The sequence below is a fragment of the Eptatretus burgeri genome, chromosome 1 (genome assembly GCF_056783735.1).
Source record: "Eptatretus burgeri isolate ZD-2024b chromosome 1, Ebu_testis_v1, whole genome shotgun sequence".
Lineage (NCBI taxonomy): Eukaryota > Metazoa > Chordata > Myxini > Myxiniformes > Myxinidae > Eptatretus > Eptatretus burgeri.
Window position 1 is genome coordinate 8,572,645 of NC_140961.1, and position 19,243 is coordinate 8,591,887.

At 41.2% G+C, this 19,243-nt stretch overlaps 1 protein-coding gene across 8 annotated transcripts in view; it reads right to left on the reverse strand.

Annotated features, from left to right (window-relative positions):
* Nucleotides 1-9,089: 9,089 nt before the first annotated feature.
* Nucleotides 9,090-19,243, reverse strand: part of LOC147033824 (actin-binding LIM protein 1-like) — an 80,356-nt gene continuing 70,202 nt past the window's right edge. For 7 of the 8 annotated variants that reach the window (XM_085871536.1, XM_085871525.1, XM_085871516.1 and 4 more), the window contains one exon: nt 9,090-11,067. In XM_085871536.1, the coding sequence (XP_085727662.1) occupies nt 11,009-11,067 (59 nt within the window). In that variant the 3' untranslated portion in view covers nt 9,090-11,008. The remainder of the gene's footprint in view (nt 11,068-19,243) is intronic. The other variant, XR_015055513.1, reaches the window with a different exon arrangement.

A 19,243-nucleotide genomic window follows, 5' to 3' on the forward strand; every position in this document is an offset into this window, starting at 1 on the left:
TCGCCTCAAAAGCCAGTCGCCGACTGGGAATCCTCCGTCGTGCTACGTCCTTCCTCGGCCCTCTTGAGCTCCTGACCACTTACAAAGCTTTTGTCCGTAGCCTGATGGAGTACTGCTCTCCCCTCTGGGCTGGTGCTCCTGCCTCCCACCTTTCTCGGCTTCACGCTGTCGAAACCAGGGCATTTAAGATCATCGGCATCTCCCGCAATGAAGCTGAGTCTTTGGGCCTCTCACTCAATCACCGCAGGTTGGTCGGTGGTCTTTCTGTCTTCTACCGACTCCTCTCCAGCCTTGCCCCCCTGCTCTCTCTGCGATTTGTCCCCACCACATTTCCACAGGGCGCTCAAGGTCCGCCAACAACCCCCTTCTGGTAAAACTACCAAAATCACGAATCACTGCTCATCTTCACTCTTTCATTCCTCTTTTTTCCCGCCTTTGGAATAAACTTCCTCACTCTATTCTTTCCCATTCTTCCCTGCAGGCTTTCAAAACAGCTGTTCACCACCACCTCTTATCTTCCCCCATCCAAATCCTCGATCTTTTCTACCCCCGATAATCCACCCAAGCCCACTTCCTTCATTTCTCCTGCTTTCCTTCCTGAAAGTCCCTGAAATGTCCATCTTCTCTTCGCCATGTTCCCCGTCCCATCCCCATCCCTCTCCCTTCCAGAGTTCACCTAATGTGTCTGTTCCCCACTGTTTTGTCCCTTCCACTCCCGCCCCTCTTGTCTCATGCCTCCTTGCTGTGAGTTGTGTGTTAGCTCTCATATGAGCCTCGACCAAGGTATACAAAAAAAAAAAAAAAAAAAAAAAAATGGTTGTTCATTGCAGCAACGAATCGCTGGGTATATTGCAGTGCTTACAAACGCCTGGAGACACCAGAATTTGTGGCTTTATTTTATTTGCACATACAAGTGCGGGCCTGTAGATGCGGGCCCATAGGTGCGTGCCAGTATGTGCAGCCTCGTTCCTTCGCTCTCGTAAACGACTGGATTGGGGCATTGTTTCAATTAGATCATACCAACCGTATCATAAATGGCCATAACTTGGGAAACATATTCAGGTCCCCAGCGTCAATTGTGACGTCATATCAAACGAAGAAGAAGAAGAATTGTGACGCCTCTCTCTCTCCCTTGCCCCCTCTCCCCCGTCCTCTCTTGAATTGTGATGCCCGCCTCTCCCCCCCCCATCTCGCCTCTCCTCTCTCGCCCCTCTGTTAATGTATTCACAAATGTCTACCTTTCCAACACTGAAAAAAGCAACAAAATGGCCGTAACTTGGGAACCGCTTGTCCAATTAATATCAAACATTGAAAAGGCACATCTGCCGTCACTCTCTCGCCCTTTTCTTTTTCCCCCTCCTCTGTCGCCCCTCTCTCTCGCCCTCCTCTTTGCCATCATCATTCCTCTTTAGCCGGCTGTCTTCTCTAACAGCACTTTTTTGTATAAATGAAAGATTCCAGGAGTAATCTTTAAAATCCCGTGTTTAATCTTCCTTGTGTGTCCTTTAAATTGTTGTGATCCCCGTTTGCCATGAGCATGTGATGAGGAATATAAAGTTTGTTTCGTTTAATTTAAAATGAAATAAACATTAATTGTGACGTCATTCATGACGTCATAGCACCGTGTCTTGTCATTAGTTTGGTAAATAAATGGCCGTAACTTGGGAACCGCTTGTCCGATTAATATCAAACCTTGAAAAGGCACATCCGCGGGTCCCCAGAAATATTCCTGGCAAGTTTCAATCACATCGGACCGGTGGTCATCGAGAAACGGCGGTCGCATACAGACACACAGGCATTAATATCAAACCTTGAAAAAGCAAATACTCAGGTCCCCAGCGTCGATTGTGACGTCATACCAAACGAAGAAGAAGAAGAATTGTGACGTCATTCGTGCAAAAATAAAGAAAGAAATAAACATTAATTGTGACGTCATAGCACCGTGCCTTGTCATTGGTTGACAGATAAATAAATGGCTGTAACTTGGGAACCGCTCATCCGATTAATATCAAACCTTGAAAAGGCACATCCGTGGGTCCCCGGCAATATTCCTGGTAAGTTTCAATCAGATCAGACCAGCGGTCGTCGAGAAACGGCGGTCGCATAGACAGACAGAGATTGCTGGAATTATAGATAGATGAATAACCAAGAAAATCTCTTAAACTAAGCATAATTACAAAATGGAGGCTCCAGATTTGAAAGCATCAGCAGTTCCCACTCCTCAAAAAGTGTTGATTTGTCCAATTCGGACATTGCTTGGGCGTTTCCGAGTACAGAGCTGCATCGATGGCAATTTGTAATCCCTTGCCAAGCCAAGCATTCCATTGGAATGCTTGCTTGAGTGCTTAAGCCACTTATCAAGCTGTACAGTGCAGCTTGTGTCCTGATCGGGATGTCCAATCGAGAGTTACTACAAGGTCAAGGTACGTGTACAGTACACATGGATGTCGTACATATGGGTAGATTCGGATCTGTCGGGACTCTCCGTGGGTGTGTCGACATGCCATGCCTGTTAAAGGCCCGGTCACACCTTGACGTTTAAGCCAACGTATGCCGATTTTTGAATTTTTTTTCTAAAACGCTGGCACACGTTGAATACGTTATGGGTAAGTTTTGATAACATTGAGAGCACGCTGAAAAACACTGCCATACGTCGTTGTACGTTGGCTTTAAACGTTGTACTTTTTGGTTGTCCTCAAATTTTTTCATGCTTGAAATTTCACGACGTATGCCGGCGTATGACTCACACGTTCCGCTACGCTGGCCACAAGTTGTATGCACGGTTTGCGATCGTTGACAGACGTCAACACATGCTACTTGTAAGTTAATCATAAGTTGAGACATGCCGAGGTAATGTTTAGCGTACCCGAAACTTATTTCTAACCTATGATTAACGTGTTGTTGGCACGTTACGCGATCGTTGCCACACATCGACAGACGTTACTTTTAAGTTACGCATAGGCTGAAAGACGTCGGTATAATGGATCGTCCTTGCGTCAGCATCCACGGCCACGGTCAGGACACTTATTTGCAGCATTCTTCAAAGTTTTCTTGGGCATGATGAGGATGTTCACACTTCGATGTCTAGCTTGGCTATGATTCCAATTGTGCATCGGCAACGTCTATTTAAAATAGTCGAGTTTGCGCGTTTTAACACGTTCAGAAGAAACGCTTCAAATTTCCAAACCCCAGCGTCAAAAAACAAAGGCGAGTGACAGCAATTTAAATCGTTCATTTTAAACAATGAAACTAGCTGAGTGGTACCATTTAAAAGTCGTTGAGTGTAAAAAAAATCCAATTGTTGAGCGCAAGCGTCTACTTTCAATAGTGGAGATGCAGCCATTTAAATCGTTGAGTTTATCATTTAAATCGTTAAATCGTTAAACGCAAGGACGATCCATCATAACCCACACCCTCCCCCTCACACTCACCTACTACTGCCAACATGAACAAACTACTACTAATACTAATACTAATACTGATACTGATACTGTTACTGCTGACATGGACATCGACTCAAAAAGGACTCGAAAACACTGTTGGGTTCCCCTTTTATGAGCAGCATTTTTATATACCAATTCCCAAAACCGCTGGGAACACGCCTTTATATGGCAGTTGTAAGCTAGAAACACGTTAATTTGTTTTTTTTTGTCGACCGGAAGACGTCATTGGAATACGTCTACATACGTCGATGTGTGTTGGGACTACGTAAAGATTTGGTTCAAAGCACGTCAAACATAAGTTAGAAATAAGTTTCGCGTAAAAAAGACATTACCGCGACGTGTTTCGACTTATGAGTAGCTTATAAGTAGCGTTTGTGGACGTGTGTAAGCGTCCACATATCGTGTGTAAAACTTATCCCCATCGCATGCGGAACGTGTGTCATACGCCGAGTACGTCGTAAAATTTTGAACATGTTTAAAATTTCTTGACGTACTTTACTTACTACGACGTATGATAGCGTACTTTAGCGTTGTACTCACGTATACCAAACTTACTCATACCGTATTTGACGTGCCCCAACGTTTTAGACACATTTTTCTTAGGTCGGCATACGCTGGCAAGATCGCCAAGGTGTGACCGCGATGTTGACACTTCCATTTCTACGGCAGTTATGATTCGAATCGTTGTGTGTCAGCCTTTTAATAGGCTACGTCACGACATCGTCGGCGATGCGTGCAACGCGCTATGCCTAAGTTAGACTATCGTTGGGCATCGGTTGTGTAGGCCGACAACAGGTTCAGCATTCGTTGGTATAAGTTATCTATAACACAACGAAACATTCTGTGTCCGTTACCAATGCGTTATACATAAGACCAAGTCGCAATGAATACGTCCGAATCTTTAAAAAAAAACATCAAAAGTTCAACGTAAGCCAGCGTTTTACATACATTTTAATACGTTGCCATCGCTGGCTAAAACGTCAAGGTGTGACCGGGCCTTAAGGCCATCACACCTTGACGATTTAGCCAGCGTATGCCTGACATATGCAAAATTTGGCTAAAACGCTGGCACACGTCGAATATGCTATGGGTAAGTTTGTATACGTTAAGAGCACGCTGGCATACGTCGTCGTATGCCGAGGTGTTAGACAAATTTTCCGACGTATGCCGGCGTATGACTCACACATTCCGCATACGCTGGCATAAGTTGTAGGCACGTTATGCGATCGTTGACACACGTCACCTGTATTCCTCATAAGTCGAAACACGTAGAGGTAATGGTTAGCATACCCAAAACGTATTTCTAACCTATGAGTAACGTGTTGTAGGCACATTACGCGATCGTTGACACACGCCGACAACACGCGAAGCAATCGTTGGTATAAGTTATCTATATGTGATTAAAACGTTCTGTGTACGTTACTAATACGTTATGCAGACGTCCAACACGTTATTATACGCCCAAAACTTTAAAAAAACATCAATAGTTCAGCGTACGCCAGCATTTTACATACAATTTGAGACCTTGCCATATTCTGGCGAAAACGTCAAGGTGTGACAGCCCCTTTACGGGTGCCGTGGTGGCAAAGTTCATCATGTATCTTATGGAGTTTGTTTCAGGTTTTCCTTTGTCCTCATGCCCGTTTCTACAGCATTTGCTCATCGGATTTGCTTTATAAAGGTTACATGTTTCTCTTTGTGAGTTTCAAAGCAAAATATATTTGATAACTCCGATTTCTGAGCCGTTTACCATGTTAACATTATTTTCTAAATTACCGAGCCAATTTTTTTTCCACCCATCACACGCAGCTGTTTGTAAAGATTAATGTTTGTGAACATCTCCCTGAAATGTCTACATAAATGTAACGTTGTTCTTCAGTGAAAGCTACTCAAGGTTTCTGGGTCGCACACAGTGCGGACTGCAGTCAGGAATCACACCGACTCCAACCTGCTGATTCCCGAAAAATTCCCGACATCAGCTAAACACGTGTGTGTGTTATTAAAAAAGCATCACATATTCTCTCTGACAACTCCCATACCCCACATCCATCTATCTCTCCATCTGGACAGTGTTCGTGGTATGAGCGGTAGAAAATGGATTTCAGACGTTATTTTGTTTTCATCTTCACTGTTATTCTATGCAGAATCATTTTAATGAGACAGTGTGAATGTAATTGATGCTCCACTCCACACGTCTGCCTTCCCTTCCCTCTCCCCCCCTCCCTCTCAGTGTTCCCATCAGCAAAGCGACAGGTGGTATTTGCTGGTATTGAATAATGAAGAAAGTAGCTTATTAATAAAACAAAAAAAATTGTGCTTTAAGCTTCACATTGTGTGATCAATATGTTTCTGTTCAGAATTCTCCAGGAAAGAAGAAAATTACAGAAAGCAAAGCGATTGATCTTCTGTTCCTTTGACCCCAAATATGAACTCGATGAAAGTCTTTCCTTCCTTCTTTCAGATGCAGCACAAGGCTATGGTGTGCATAAATGACTGAGGGTGTGGCTGTGCCACTGACGCAGTGCCCTCTTTCGGTTGGGGCAGGAATTTGTAACTTTTTCAGGGTGATGGCGATAGCTCGCCAACTCTTCATGAAGGACACCATGGGATCTTTAATGTCCACAAACGAATGATGACACAGGGGAAATTCCCGTTTAACGCCCATCGGAGGGACAGCAACACACATTGATGAATCGCCCTGCCTGTGTAACCCACGCTAGACAGCTTATTGGTGAATGCGTGTACCTGTAGGCTATCGTATCAGCCCACTCAGTGAAAGTGATTACAGCCGATGGAAGACAATCCACGAGAAATTTAGACCAAATGGCTTTTATTTCCCACGATCGATTATTTTGTACAATATTTCATTCCTTTATAGTTTGATCTGCATGGCAAATGATTTACATGCAAGTACATCCAAATATTCTTCAAAATTGTCTCTCAATGGATAAAGACAATGCACATCATTCCAATTTGAATCCATGTTTGCCTGTTTTTTGGTGTGTAACAAACACATTGATTTATTTATATCTCTCTTGAAGTTGTTCCTGTCATATAATGTGAGATTTATCCCATGATGTCCAATCCTGCACTACATTTCACAAACACGAGGGACATTCACAATGTTCTACTAACGAGATATTCACAAAAGTCTAAAGAAGGCTGACCGCATGTGGATTGGTGAACTCATCTTTTCCTTTTGCTTCAATTCCAGCCTCCTGCTCTCGTCCCTTTCCTGGTCGCACAAATTCTTCAGGTGTCCCGTACCTGATTTCCCTTCCTAATTCTAAGTGAAATGCTCTCCTTCATTTCTCGTCTATTCAAGATATTCCCTGTGTGTCGTGCCCATTTAAACCCTCCAAGAGTCATCACCTGGTGCTTTCTCCCCTAACCCACCTGTCCTTTTCTACTCTACCTGACTTATAGTCGTATGCCGTCCTCGTCATCCTGCCCCCCTTCGAATCATCAGTTTGTGAACCTGTGATGTTTTGCTCTTCCAAGAACTGAGTTTTCTGCATTTAAAAAATAAATATTCTTTCAATATGCAAGTATGTATATTATGAGTAATAAAATATATTTTCTCAACAATTATAATACTTGTATATCGAACCCAAAATAATGGTGGGTCCTGGATGATGTGAACACCTCGTTTGTGGTATAAATGAATGTCTCTCGTAAATACAATACAATCCTCATCCGATCAGTTGCTGCATAATCCAATAAATCATCGGCCAGTCTCACACAGTGCTGATAAGAAACACCAACAGGAAAATTGGAATTTTGACCATAAAATAAAATTTTGGATAAAGTTTTCAATCATTCTTAACGTTCAAAGATCATCAGCAGAAAAATGTACAGCACTGAAAAGGAACGGTTTGATCAAGCAAGTCAAAGTCAAATTTTATAATCAGAATTAAATAATAATAGTTGGTCCAACACAGCATGCTTCAGAAACCACAGCAAGTAAAGCAGAGAAAGGGGACACATCTGAGGCAGAAGGAAACAAGGCTATTTACCCTCAAACTTGTCATTCACGATCAGGTAGCATGATCGCACAATGCGACGCGATCCCAGAGAAGTGAGATGTGCGTTGGATTGGTCATGTGGCCAGAGGATATTTTAACAGGGCCCTGATTACATCAACATTTTCATTGCACTTGATTCTATTATTTCACGATAAATCATAATCATCATAACAATCATCATCATTACTAACATCGAAACAATTACTGGAGGACGTCGTGAATGAAAAATAAATGGTAGGCGTAATGACGTGCACACCAGAGTCGATGGACAACAAGGGGGGTGATCGGGGTATTCTGTCCATCACTGAGCAAATTTCATCACACTTTTACCCCCTTGCCCTTTGTTTCTCCAGAGTTCACACCATTGTACATTGTTCACAAATTAAGCAGAAAATACCCAATTCCAGAACCAACCTTGTCACCAAACTTTGTCCAAATTTCATATTTGAGCAAAGTGCAAGCTCCAGATTTGTCCTTAAGATAATGTACACTTTTGGTGATGCCCAAAAGTGTGTATCGCTTTTGTGACCCTCACAAAAACCTTCCATAACATGTGATCCAATTATCATGAGATTTCTAGCAGATCCCATGAGAAATCAGGGAATCTGATTGTGAGATAAAAACAACACTGAAAGCCATTCTGAAGCACCTACTATGGTTACTTGAAAAGTAAGGTCATTGAAAATATAACGCCACTGATAAATTCTTTTTTATCATCGTACAGGGTAGCCATGCGAATACAGAAGAAGGGAAATGTCGTGAGATGGACAACTACAAACTAAATATACTTAAAATGGGAACATCACGAAGTTTTCACGGAGTTTCCTCCATTAACACGGTTTGTATGGCCTTGTGTACCTGTGATTGATTGTACCTCAAGTGGTTTACGTTCAGCACAGTCATGACAAGTGAATCTTTACAGTTTACATGTTCGATTAGAATATCATACAAGTAATGCAAAAGTGACTTTTGTGTACTTAGCATGAAAGAATGTTATTAAGGCTTCCTGTTTAATCTGCAATGATAAAATACCCAGGTTGTGTCCTGCATGGATGCAAGTGTAAATGGCACTTCAAATGACATTTACTGACAGACCTTAGACAATTCGGTATACTGTGGTTATCAATGTGATTTATAACTTCTGATGTGTGGTATACAGCATTGCTGCCAGCACCCTAAAGTTAATTTGCCAAACAAACAACTGCAATGAAAATTTGTTTCACAAGTAAAAGATCCAACTTACATGGAAAGGACATCCTCCTCTTCAAAACCCACCCCCAAACTACCCATGCCCGTACCACATACCCGACAAAACCATCCCCCATACCACCACCCAAACCCCCCCAATCCATCCCAATAGTCATCACCTGGTGCTTTCTCTTCAAACCCACCTCTGTTCTTTTCTACTCTACCTGACCCCTCAATCCCTCCCATTGCCCAGACAAACACAGAACCCCCCAAATCCATCCCTTAACCCCCCCCCCCAATGCATCCACCACACACCAAAAATCCATCCCCACAAACCACAAACTCCTTTTCAGAGTAGCGTTGGAAATGATGAATAAAACAATCCATGCATATCCTACCGAGTAGGTTGAGTTTGCTGCATTGTAGTACTTGGTATTATGTTTAGGTTTATTAAGGTTTCATTGATAAAACAACAGCTTTGATACCTTCAAAATGAACATTTAAACGTGTGCCCAATCCATATACATTTCATAATTTATACTTGCATCATCATCAATATATATATATATATATATATATATATATATATATATATATATATATATATATATATATATATATATATATACATACATACACATATGATTCATACGGATGCTGCCTGGCCACAATAATAAGATGTCTACTCAATTGTTTTTGGAGTAATTCTCGAATATATATGCACATGAGGGAAGAGTGTACAGCACTATGAGGTGAGGAAATTGAGATGGCTTAGTTGGCTCTTAAAGAGCGGTCCAGGTAGGGGTATTTTTTTCCATTTGATGCACTTGCCAATTCTTCACCAAAAGTATGCAAATGGTTTTCGAACACATCAAATACATTGGGCATTTCCATTGGACGCTCCAATCCCAATATCTCAATCCAAATGAACATAAGTAGTGCATTTAATGTCACAATTCCCAGCTCGACGACGAAAAATTAATTGACGCGTATATCTGAACAGACATTAAGTTGATGGAGTGAAGGCTCCAATTATGGCAATGGTAAACAAAATGAGTTGAAGGTACATGTCATAATAAAATGGCCAGGCAGCATACAATCCATAAATAAATAAATAAAACTGAAATAAAAATAAATAAATATTTATTCTCAGGACAACAGCGGTGAATATTTGTAATTTTTAGAAACTTTACCCTATTTATAACTAACTTCGTATAGCAGCCTTTTTGCAATACAATATATGTGTATAGGAATATCGTATCATTTATGGATAAATATTAAATATTTTCATTTGCAATCTTCTTTGTTGATAATGATACATTTATTTTCCTTTCTTCTTATTCAAGTTTTCTTTCCCAAACTGGGGAGTCTGCTCCCTCTTGACGTTAAAATGTCCCTCGTACATATAATATAATCCCCTCCAGATGATTAATCAGGTGTCTGGTCTTTACAATAGAGAATTCCTGTTATTAATGTAGATGGCATGGTATACATTACAACGGAGGCCGACTCGCTAAACACACATTGACCTTCACACACAAACTAAAATATTGCATTTTGTTACCGTTAAGTTGGAGCAAGTGAAGGATTCAATAAAATGCCACAGAGCTTGTTTATAGGTGTACAGATAAAGTAGTTAGACTGGATCTACTGTTTGTCTCAGGACACAGAGAGAAGGCATCCAAGTACAATTCCACACAGTGTCGTTCAAAAGAGACCTCTTTTGTTTTTACCTGAAGCACCTGCATTGTGCTTTGGTGTTTATCATGTTCATTCTCTTTACCCAGTGCAGTCCGTTTCCTTTTGTAACAGGAAACAAGAGCTATTGCAATAGCAGAGCCAGACGACATTTGATTGAGCTTGACCTATCACGTTTACACAAATGGCAAGCCATGGTTGTAAAAAGGTCTTGAACATCTTGACAATCCTCTGGAAGGTTCCTTGCCAAGTCTTTGTAAAAAAGAAAAAAAAAAGTTCATTCTTCTTGGATCTTGCTCTGAATTGAGCACATAAAATATGAGAAAACATTGAACCATGTTAGATACTTTGAGAAAAGAAAAAAAAAAAACATCCACCTTCGCTTAACCTGGAGGCAGTCTGCACTTGAGGTCATGCAGTTGGTTCATTTGGCTGCATTTAAGTTACCAATTACAATGATAACATCACTTGGCAGAAGCAAAATTGTTCCTTCCAATTTGCAGGTTCTGTCGACATTCGGCTCTTCAGGTAGTACACAATCTTCCAGATTTCAAATTATCGGTGCACATGTTTAGAGGATGTACGATGGTGAAATTAAACTAGAAAAGGTGAAGCTTTCTCTTCATATCATTCCGTTTCCACAAAGGAAATCGGTCAAACTCTTGAATGCTCATGCCAAATCGATGGCGGAACTCCGCGGGAGACAAGTGTCGCTGGGGGGGGGGGGGGGGAGGGGTGGCAAGAGTTCATTCAAGAAAGACAAAACATATCAACTTCAAATTTGATACAAGATATTGAAATTATCTGACATGTCTCCTGCTTTTTCAGCTCAAACTATCAAAATACCTTTCACCTTACATCTGCAGTGTCATACAAGGTTACCTGGTCTGCTGCACTGCTGTGAAAATGCTATTCTGGCACTCGCATTGTATTTCCTTCCAAACTGCATTTCTATCCCATCAGGACGTTAGAGAGAAAGAGATTGCACCACATGCATTCATATTCATCGAGGGAGGATTGAGGGGCAAAAAGGGATCAATTCAAATCAGAGTAAGAGATACATTAACAACAAAATGCTAAGAGAGACCATCGCATGTCTAACATGCAAGCATTATATGTACGACTATATCATTTAAAATTTAAAATATCATAACCTGGCACCTGTTTTATTCTACCCTCCATTTTGCCAAAACAACAGTCATGTGCCATATTAAATTATCATAGGGAACCCCAACAAATTCTAAATTCCTACTCAAATGTGCAAAGGCACTGCATCAGCAGCACACCCATTACTCAATAATGACGCAACCAGTGGGCCAAATTGATCATCAAATCCTCATCCAAGGTGCATTCGCTAATGACGACTGACACGGTGTGCAACTGGGATTTAACTTCAAATGCAATCAACCCTTACCATTGATCGCTAAACAGGCAACTGTGCTTAACCTTTATCACATGCTTGTGAAAGTCAACTTCTCTCTGCCTATTTTCATCTAAAACATCTCGCGAACATCAAGTTTGAACTTTCAAACTTGTCTCTCTCCTCCAAAACCTCATGGTGCCTTGGCAAGTCTGCCTGAAGGATGCTCCCCTTCCATCCCTTCCCTCACTTCAAATGGAATCACAGCCGACTCCACTTGAGCGAAAGCCAAATGCCTCAATTCTGAGTTTGTTTCCAAATCTTGCATCCTTAACCCCTCTCTCTTTTTACCCATTCGACTCATTCCACCCAGTCGTACCCAACTGATCCTGGACTCTATGTCATTTTCACCTGAGAAGGTGGAGAAATTTCTGGCATCCCGCGACTCTGATTTAGCAACTGGACCATGCGGCATCAGCACGTTTCCAAAAACCTGCTCTGCTGCACTTGCACATCCTCTTTCTGCTCTGTTCATCATATCATTTGCCCAAGGTCATCTTCCATCTGCTTGAAAATCAAAAAACATCACTGCTCTACATTAAAAAGGTGCAAAATTCTTTCTCTTTAACTACAGAACGTTCAGCTTGCATCCGATCATCAGGATGATCATGGACTCAATCGCCGTAGTCGACATAAAACACAATTTTTTTCTCCAATGGCTTGATCTCAAACCATCCAATTCAGACCAGGTCACTTCACCTTGGACATGCTGCTTTTCCTCCCCAAACATTGGATGGAGGCCCTCCTCACTGTCAGACATGAGAACAGGGCCATCTCTCTCGCTCCATCTTGAGCAGGGGTTCCCAACCTGTGGTACGCATCCCACAGGTGGTACATTTGGACTTTCTCGGTGGTACGCGGCGCGGTACGGGCAGCGTGCTTTATTTTTTTTTAACGCAGTTTTTATTTTACTTCTCTCTCATGCAGCTTGTGCACAATAATTAAATTTATATCGAAAGCGGCTGTACACTGACAGCTGTTTGTTATCGGCCATTGTGCACAAGTCTTATTATTCGTTTTGTCTCTACACGCCACACTGTCATCATTGCTTATTGCCTGGCTTATTGTTACCATTATTGTTCACCAGCATCATATCAATGCGAAAATATTCAGAGAGTTATCTCAAGTTAGGCTTCACTTCCATCCAAAAAGGTGAATTAGAAGCTCCACAGTGTGCGATTTGTGGAAAAGTTCTCGGCAATCAATCTATGAAGCCAAGTCTATTGAAGCGCCATTTTGATTCTGTTCATCCTGAACACAGCAACAAGGACCATGATTTTTTCGTCGGAAGGAAAATGCCATGAGAAGAGCACGCTTCGACGGCAGGGGCAGTTTTCAACAGCAGTCCACGGCAGCCGTAAAGGCATCCTACTTAGTTGCACTGCGAATTGCAGAACAGAAAAAACCTCACACCGTCGGTGAAAGCTTCATCCTTCCCGCCACAAAGGATATCGTACGTCTCATGCTGGGAGAACAAAGCGCCAAGAAGCTCAATTCTCTTTCGTTGTCAAACAACACAGTTCAGAGGCGCATTGAAGAAATGTCAACCAATATTCGTGACCAGGTGGTGGCAGAAATCAAGGCATCTCCATGCGGATTTTCTATGCAATTGGATGAGTCAACTGACGTGGCAAATTGTGCCCAACTGTTAGCGTTCGTTCGGTACGTGCATAAAGCCAAGTTCAAGGATGAAATACTATTTTGCCGCCCGCTTAAAACCACAACGAAAGCAAAGGACACTTTCGAAGAGGTGTCTTCCGTCTTTGATCAAGTTGTGCTGTCATGGGTTGATCTGAAAGGCTGTACTACAGATGGTGCTCCAGCTATGTCGGGGTGCAGATCAGGTTTCCAAACGCTTGTGAAGGCAGTTGCTCATGAAGTGCGCGGCCTACACTGTATGATCCACCGCCACGCACTCGCAGCCAAGGCGCTCCCCAAGCCATTGACTGACGTTCTCTCAACCATGATCAAAATTGTGAACCATGTGAAATCCCAGGCTCTCAATTCGCGACTTTTCAAGAAACTTTGCGAGGATTTCGACTCCGACCATAAAGTTCTCTTATTCCACACTGAGGTGAGATGGTTATCCCGTGGAAATATGACGGAGTGCGTGTTTGAACTGCGAGCTGAGCTTCGTGAATTCTTCGAAAACGATGGAAAACCAAAGACTCTCAATTTCGTCGCTGCTTTGAACGACCCCGACTGGGCATTGCACCTGGCTTATTTGGTCGACATTTTCTCTCATTTAAACGCCCTGAACAAGTCTCTTCAGGGGACTGGCACGACTATCATTGACTTCATGGACAAGGTCAAGGGATTTCAGGAAAAACTCCGTCTGTGGAAGACGAATGTCGAAGCGGGAGTGGTGGTCATGTTTTCTTGCACGGCCGATATTCTTCAGAAGCGTGAAAAGAATCCCCCAAGGGAGTTCATACGACTGGTAAAATATCACCTCGCTTATTTGGATGAGGAATTAAATTCCTATTTTCCGGATCTCAAGGAACTGGATCTGAAAATGATTCGCAACCCATTTCGCATGAATGCATTGGATTTGCCACCTGGAACAGGACTGCAGGAAAGCTTGATTGATCTCCAGAACGACTCCACAGCCCGAGATCAGTTTGACGAGATGAATCTTGCGGACTTCTGTTGTGGAATGTTGGGGTCTTACCCTAAGCTGGCTGCCCTGGCTGTTCATTCGCTCATAGTATTCCCATCTACATGGCTGTGTGAAGCTGGGTTCTCATCATTCGTTATTCTAAAAACAAAACAAAGATCCCTACTGGATGTTGAACATGATGTTCGGTGCGCTTTATCCAAAACAAAGCCTGACATCGACCTGCTAGTGAGCAAGAAGCAAGCTCAACCATCCCATTGACTGGACATTTTACACAATCAAATAGGTACTTCCTGTATCATTCTTTTGTTCAGATCAGATTGCTCAATGTCATAGTTGTGAATTGTTAGTATTGTTTAACTCCCCATTGTCGTATCTGTATCGCAAATAAACACTATTTTAGGTGAATGCTGGTACGGTGGTACTCGGTGGGACCACGAACATGTGAAATGGTACCTCAGTGAAAAAAGGATGGGAACCCCTGATTTTGAGCATTCAATAGTATGGCATCCCACCTTCCTCTCCAAACTCTGCCTATGGCATCCAAGGCCAACTCCATGCATTCAATTTTCACATTCTTGGCAAAGGTAATAAAGCGGATATTCCAGAAAATTGCTCCGATAGGCAGGATTGCCAATTCTCAATATTTCTCAACAGAAAATTGCTCCATATTGCCAATTCCTTCAATTCATATTTTACTAACATTGGTGCATCACCAGCTAATAAAATCTAACCAACTCACATGAACTTCAGGGACTATTTGCACAACTCCAATACATCATCTTTTTTCCTTGTACCAACAAAATATTTTGAAATAATTGAGATTGGCAGGAAGCTCAATGTGGTGAATTGAAGGACGTGACGTGTGATCACATGTCGCGAGGCTCGAGCACGGGATAGATAAAGCCAAGTCTCCGCACGGACGGGGTGATTGTCCCAGGGGCATTGTCATTTACGGCAGCGGTTCACTTGGTGCTCGTTGAATGGTGAGAATTGAGAGTATATCGGACTCCGTGCTTATACTGATTTATTTTGCGATGATTAATTGCACATGTATACATTACTGCGTATGTACTCCTAGCTGCACCTGTATTCCCTGATGTGCCCGTAGAAGCGGCTTCAATCAAATGGAATAAAGCCTACACTCTGAAGGTTCTTCTCTCGCTTTCATTTCACTCAATAGTTCACGAGTTGTGGCTTTGATGAAATTCGTTCTTCTCTGATAAAGTCTGTCACATCTTTTATTTCTCACCCCTTAGCCCATATATTCAATTTACCTTTTCTTACTGGTTTTGTTCCTCCGAAACTGAAGGTTGCTAAAGTTACTCCTTGTTTTCAAAAGTAGTGATCGACAGGTCATTCACAATTACAGACCCATATCTGTTATTCCTTGTTTTTCTAAAATTTTGGAGAAACTTGTTTATAACCGTCTAACTAAATTTCTCTCAAAATATAACATTATTTTTTCTCAGCAGTTTGACTTTCATCGAAAACATTCCACAGATATGGCTCTTATTCATATGCGAGATTTAATTTCTAATTCCCTCTCTGACAGATTGTATTCCACTGTATGATGGTTTTATTGACTTCTCCAAAGCCTTTGATATGATTGATCACAATAGTCTTCTCTCCAAACTTGATTTTTATGGTGTTCGAGGTTGTGCTCTTGAATGTTTTAAAGACGATCTTCCTATTAGGCAACAATATACAGTCGTTAAAAGCTATAATTCTTCATGGAGAGCTATCAGCCATGGAGTTCCCCAAGGATCTATACTTGGGCTTCTTCTTTTCCTATTATATGTTGATGATCGACATAATTGTTCTTCTTTATTATCTTTTTTTTCTCTTTGCTGATGATAAAACTATCATCTATTTCAATCTGAGTTATGACTCTGATCAGTACTCTTAATCGTGAGCTCATTAATCCTGGTTTAAATCAAACAAACTCTCCATAAATCTCAATAAAACCAAGTGTATGTTCTTTAGAAAATCCACCATACCTCTGTCTGACATCATCTCTTCTATCTCTACAGACAATGAACCCCTTACTTTTGTTGATTTGACGAAATTTTTCAGTGTTTCCTTGGATGACAAACTTAACTGCATGAATCACATTTCATTGACTGAAAAGATTGTTTCTCGAAACACGGGCTTACTGTCTAAACTTCGTACCTTCCTTCCTCCTTGTATTTTATTCTCCCTGTATAATACCATAATTCTCCCTAAAGCCCCTGTCACACCTTGACAATTTAGCCAGCGTATGGCAACGTATCAAAATTGATCTAAAACGCTGGCATACGCTGAGCTATTGATGTTTTTCAGTTTTGGGCGTATAATAGTGTATTCATAACGGGTTGGACGTATGCATAACGTATTAGTAACGTACACAGAACGTTTTGATAACTTATAGATAACTTATACCAATGAATGCCTAGCGTGTTGTTGGCGTTCACAACTTATGCCCAACGATAGTCTAACTTATGCATAGCGCGGCAGCGTATCGCAGACGATCACGTGGCGTAGCCTATTAAAAGGCTGCCGCTCGACGATTCAAATCATAACCGCCTCCCGATCCATGCTCTCACCCAGTTCCTTCTCCTCCGTTCACCTCTTCTTCTCCTGGCTCGATTGGCACGCAACTGGTTCAGTGTCAAATCGATGAGGTCATGTTAATGTTGGAGGACAGCTAGTAGGTATTCTCGTCTCAGCCTTGCCGGATCCTCCATCTCTCGGATGACATGGACATCTGCTCACCATGGAGTCTGGAACACTGACGGGTTCCTCCTGTGAACCCCATTTTTATATACCAATTCCCCTAAAAACTGCCAATACGCCATTATATGGTAGCTGTAAGTTAGAAACACGTTCAGTAAGTTCTGTGGTCGTCCGGAAGGCGTCAAATATGTCTACATACGTCAATATGCGTTGGAGATACGATACACATAGGTTCAAAGCACGTTACTCATAGGTTCGAAAGAAGTTTCGGGTACGCTAGACATTACCTCGACGTATTTCGACTTATGAGTAACTTACAAGCAACGTGTGTCAATGATCGCATAACGTGCCTACAACTTATGGCCAGCTTATGCAGAACATGTGAGTCATACGCTGGCATACGTCGACAAATTTTGTGCATGCACAAAATTTGTCGACGAGCTCGGCGTACTACGACGTATGCCAGCGTGCTCTTAACGTATACAAAACTTACCCATAACGTATTCGACGTGTGCCAGCGTATTCGCCAAATTTTTCATACGTCGGCATACGCTGGGTAAAACGTCAAGGTGTGACAGCAGCTTTACCTGAACTATTGTAACATTGTCTGGGCACGCTCTCATAACAATCAGCTACATTTACTCTCAGTCATTCAAAAGCACGTTGGAAGGATCTGTACCCTTTCTTATCCATGGAACCACACTGCACCTCTTTTCACCAAACTCAACACATTGACACTTTTTAAAAAATAAAATATAAATTACATACAGGGATATTTATATACAAACATATCAATAATCTTCTTCCATAAGTATTTTCATCTTACTTTACAGTAATCCATGATATCCACATGTTTCACAAGATAACTTATTTCTACCTTTTACTCGCACATCATTCTCTATTAATACATTACGTTATCTTATCTTCTATATATTACTAAAACTCTCATCTTGTATATATGTATGTATGTATGTAGGTTCCCAAAATACAGCCAAAACAGTACACAATAGCACAAAATTTTTAGGGCCACCTTACTCACCATTCTCCTGCGGTGTGCAGTATCAAGTTTCGTTCAAATCGGGCAACAAAATATAATTAAAAAATCAATTCCCAATTCAGTCAAGTACTCTTTGGGAGAATTTGATCAATGCAAACAACCTCAGCGGTATAGTTCGCTGGAGCTATCTTTTTTTTCTTGAAATGATTTATTTTAAAATCTCAAAAATTTAGTATAGACAAAGAACAATTTATTTTGAAGCATAAAATAAGCATCGCCATTTTGATCTAATACTTCCATGTTCATTAATAAATAAAATTGTGTTTAGAAGATTACGCACAATAATTTATTCGACTTTCTTTTCTCCGTGTTTTTTTTTTTCACATTGACGCACAATATCAAGTTTTGTTGAAAACGGGCAACGAAAAAATTATTAAAAAATCAATTCCCGATTCAGTCAAGTGCTCTTCAAGAGAATTTGGTCAATGCAAACAACCTCAGTGGTATAGTTCACTGGAGCTATGTTTTTTTTTTTTGAAATTTTTTTTATCAACCGCTGTAGGCTACGAGCCAGACCCCCCAAGTTGACCGGTCGGTACCATACAGATGGAGTAAGGCTCATTCTGATTTTTAGCAAGATATATGTCCCTAGATATGAAAAAAGTGATAGCAGTGTAAACCTCTCGGCCATCTCTGTTTTATCACCCGGAATATTATTATACGCTCGCTTCGCCAAAAAATGTGATATTTGCTAAAATTGGAATAAATATTTTTTTCAGGACCACAGAGTGCCAATAATTTGCATACTGGATGCCAACTAATATAGTAATAGAAATATAGAACAATTATGGTGGTTATTTGTCAAACTTTTGATATAATGACAAAAAATATGCTAAATTTAGTGAAAAAGTGGCCAAAATCGCTTCGAGTTCAGAATTCACATTGTACGTTTTTGTCAATATTTCAAAAATGAAAACTCCCAGAGTAACATTTGACCCCTCAAAATCTTCGCAAGGAACCACTGCAATGGAATATATCATTAATTTGTAATATGGTGGTTGTTTGGGGCACATATTTTGGCAAAGTTCAACCATACCCCCTAATTTTGATATTTTGGAACAAAACATAGATTTTGAACAT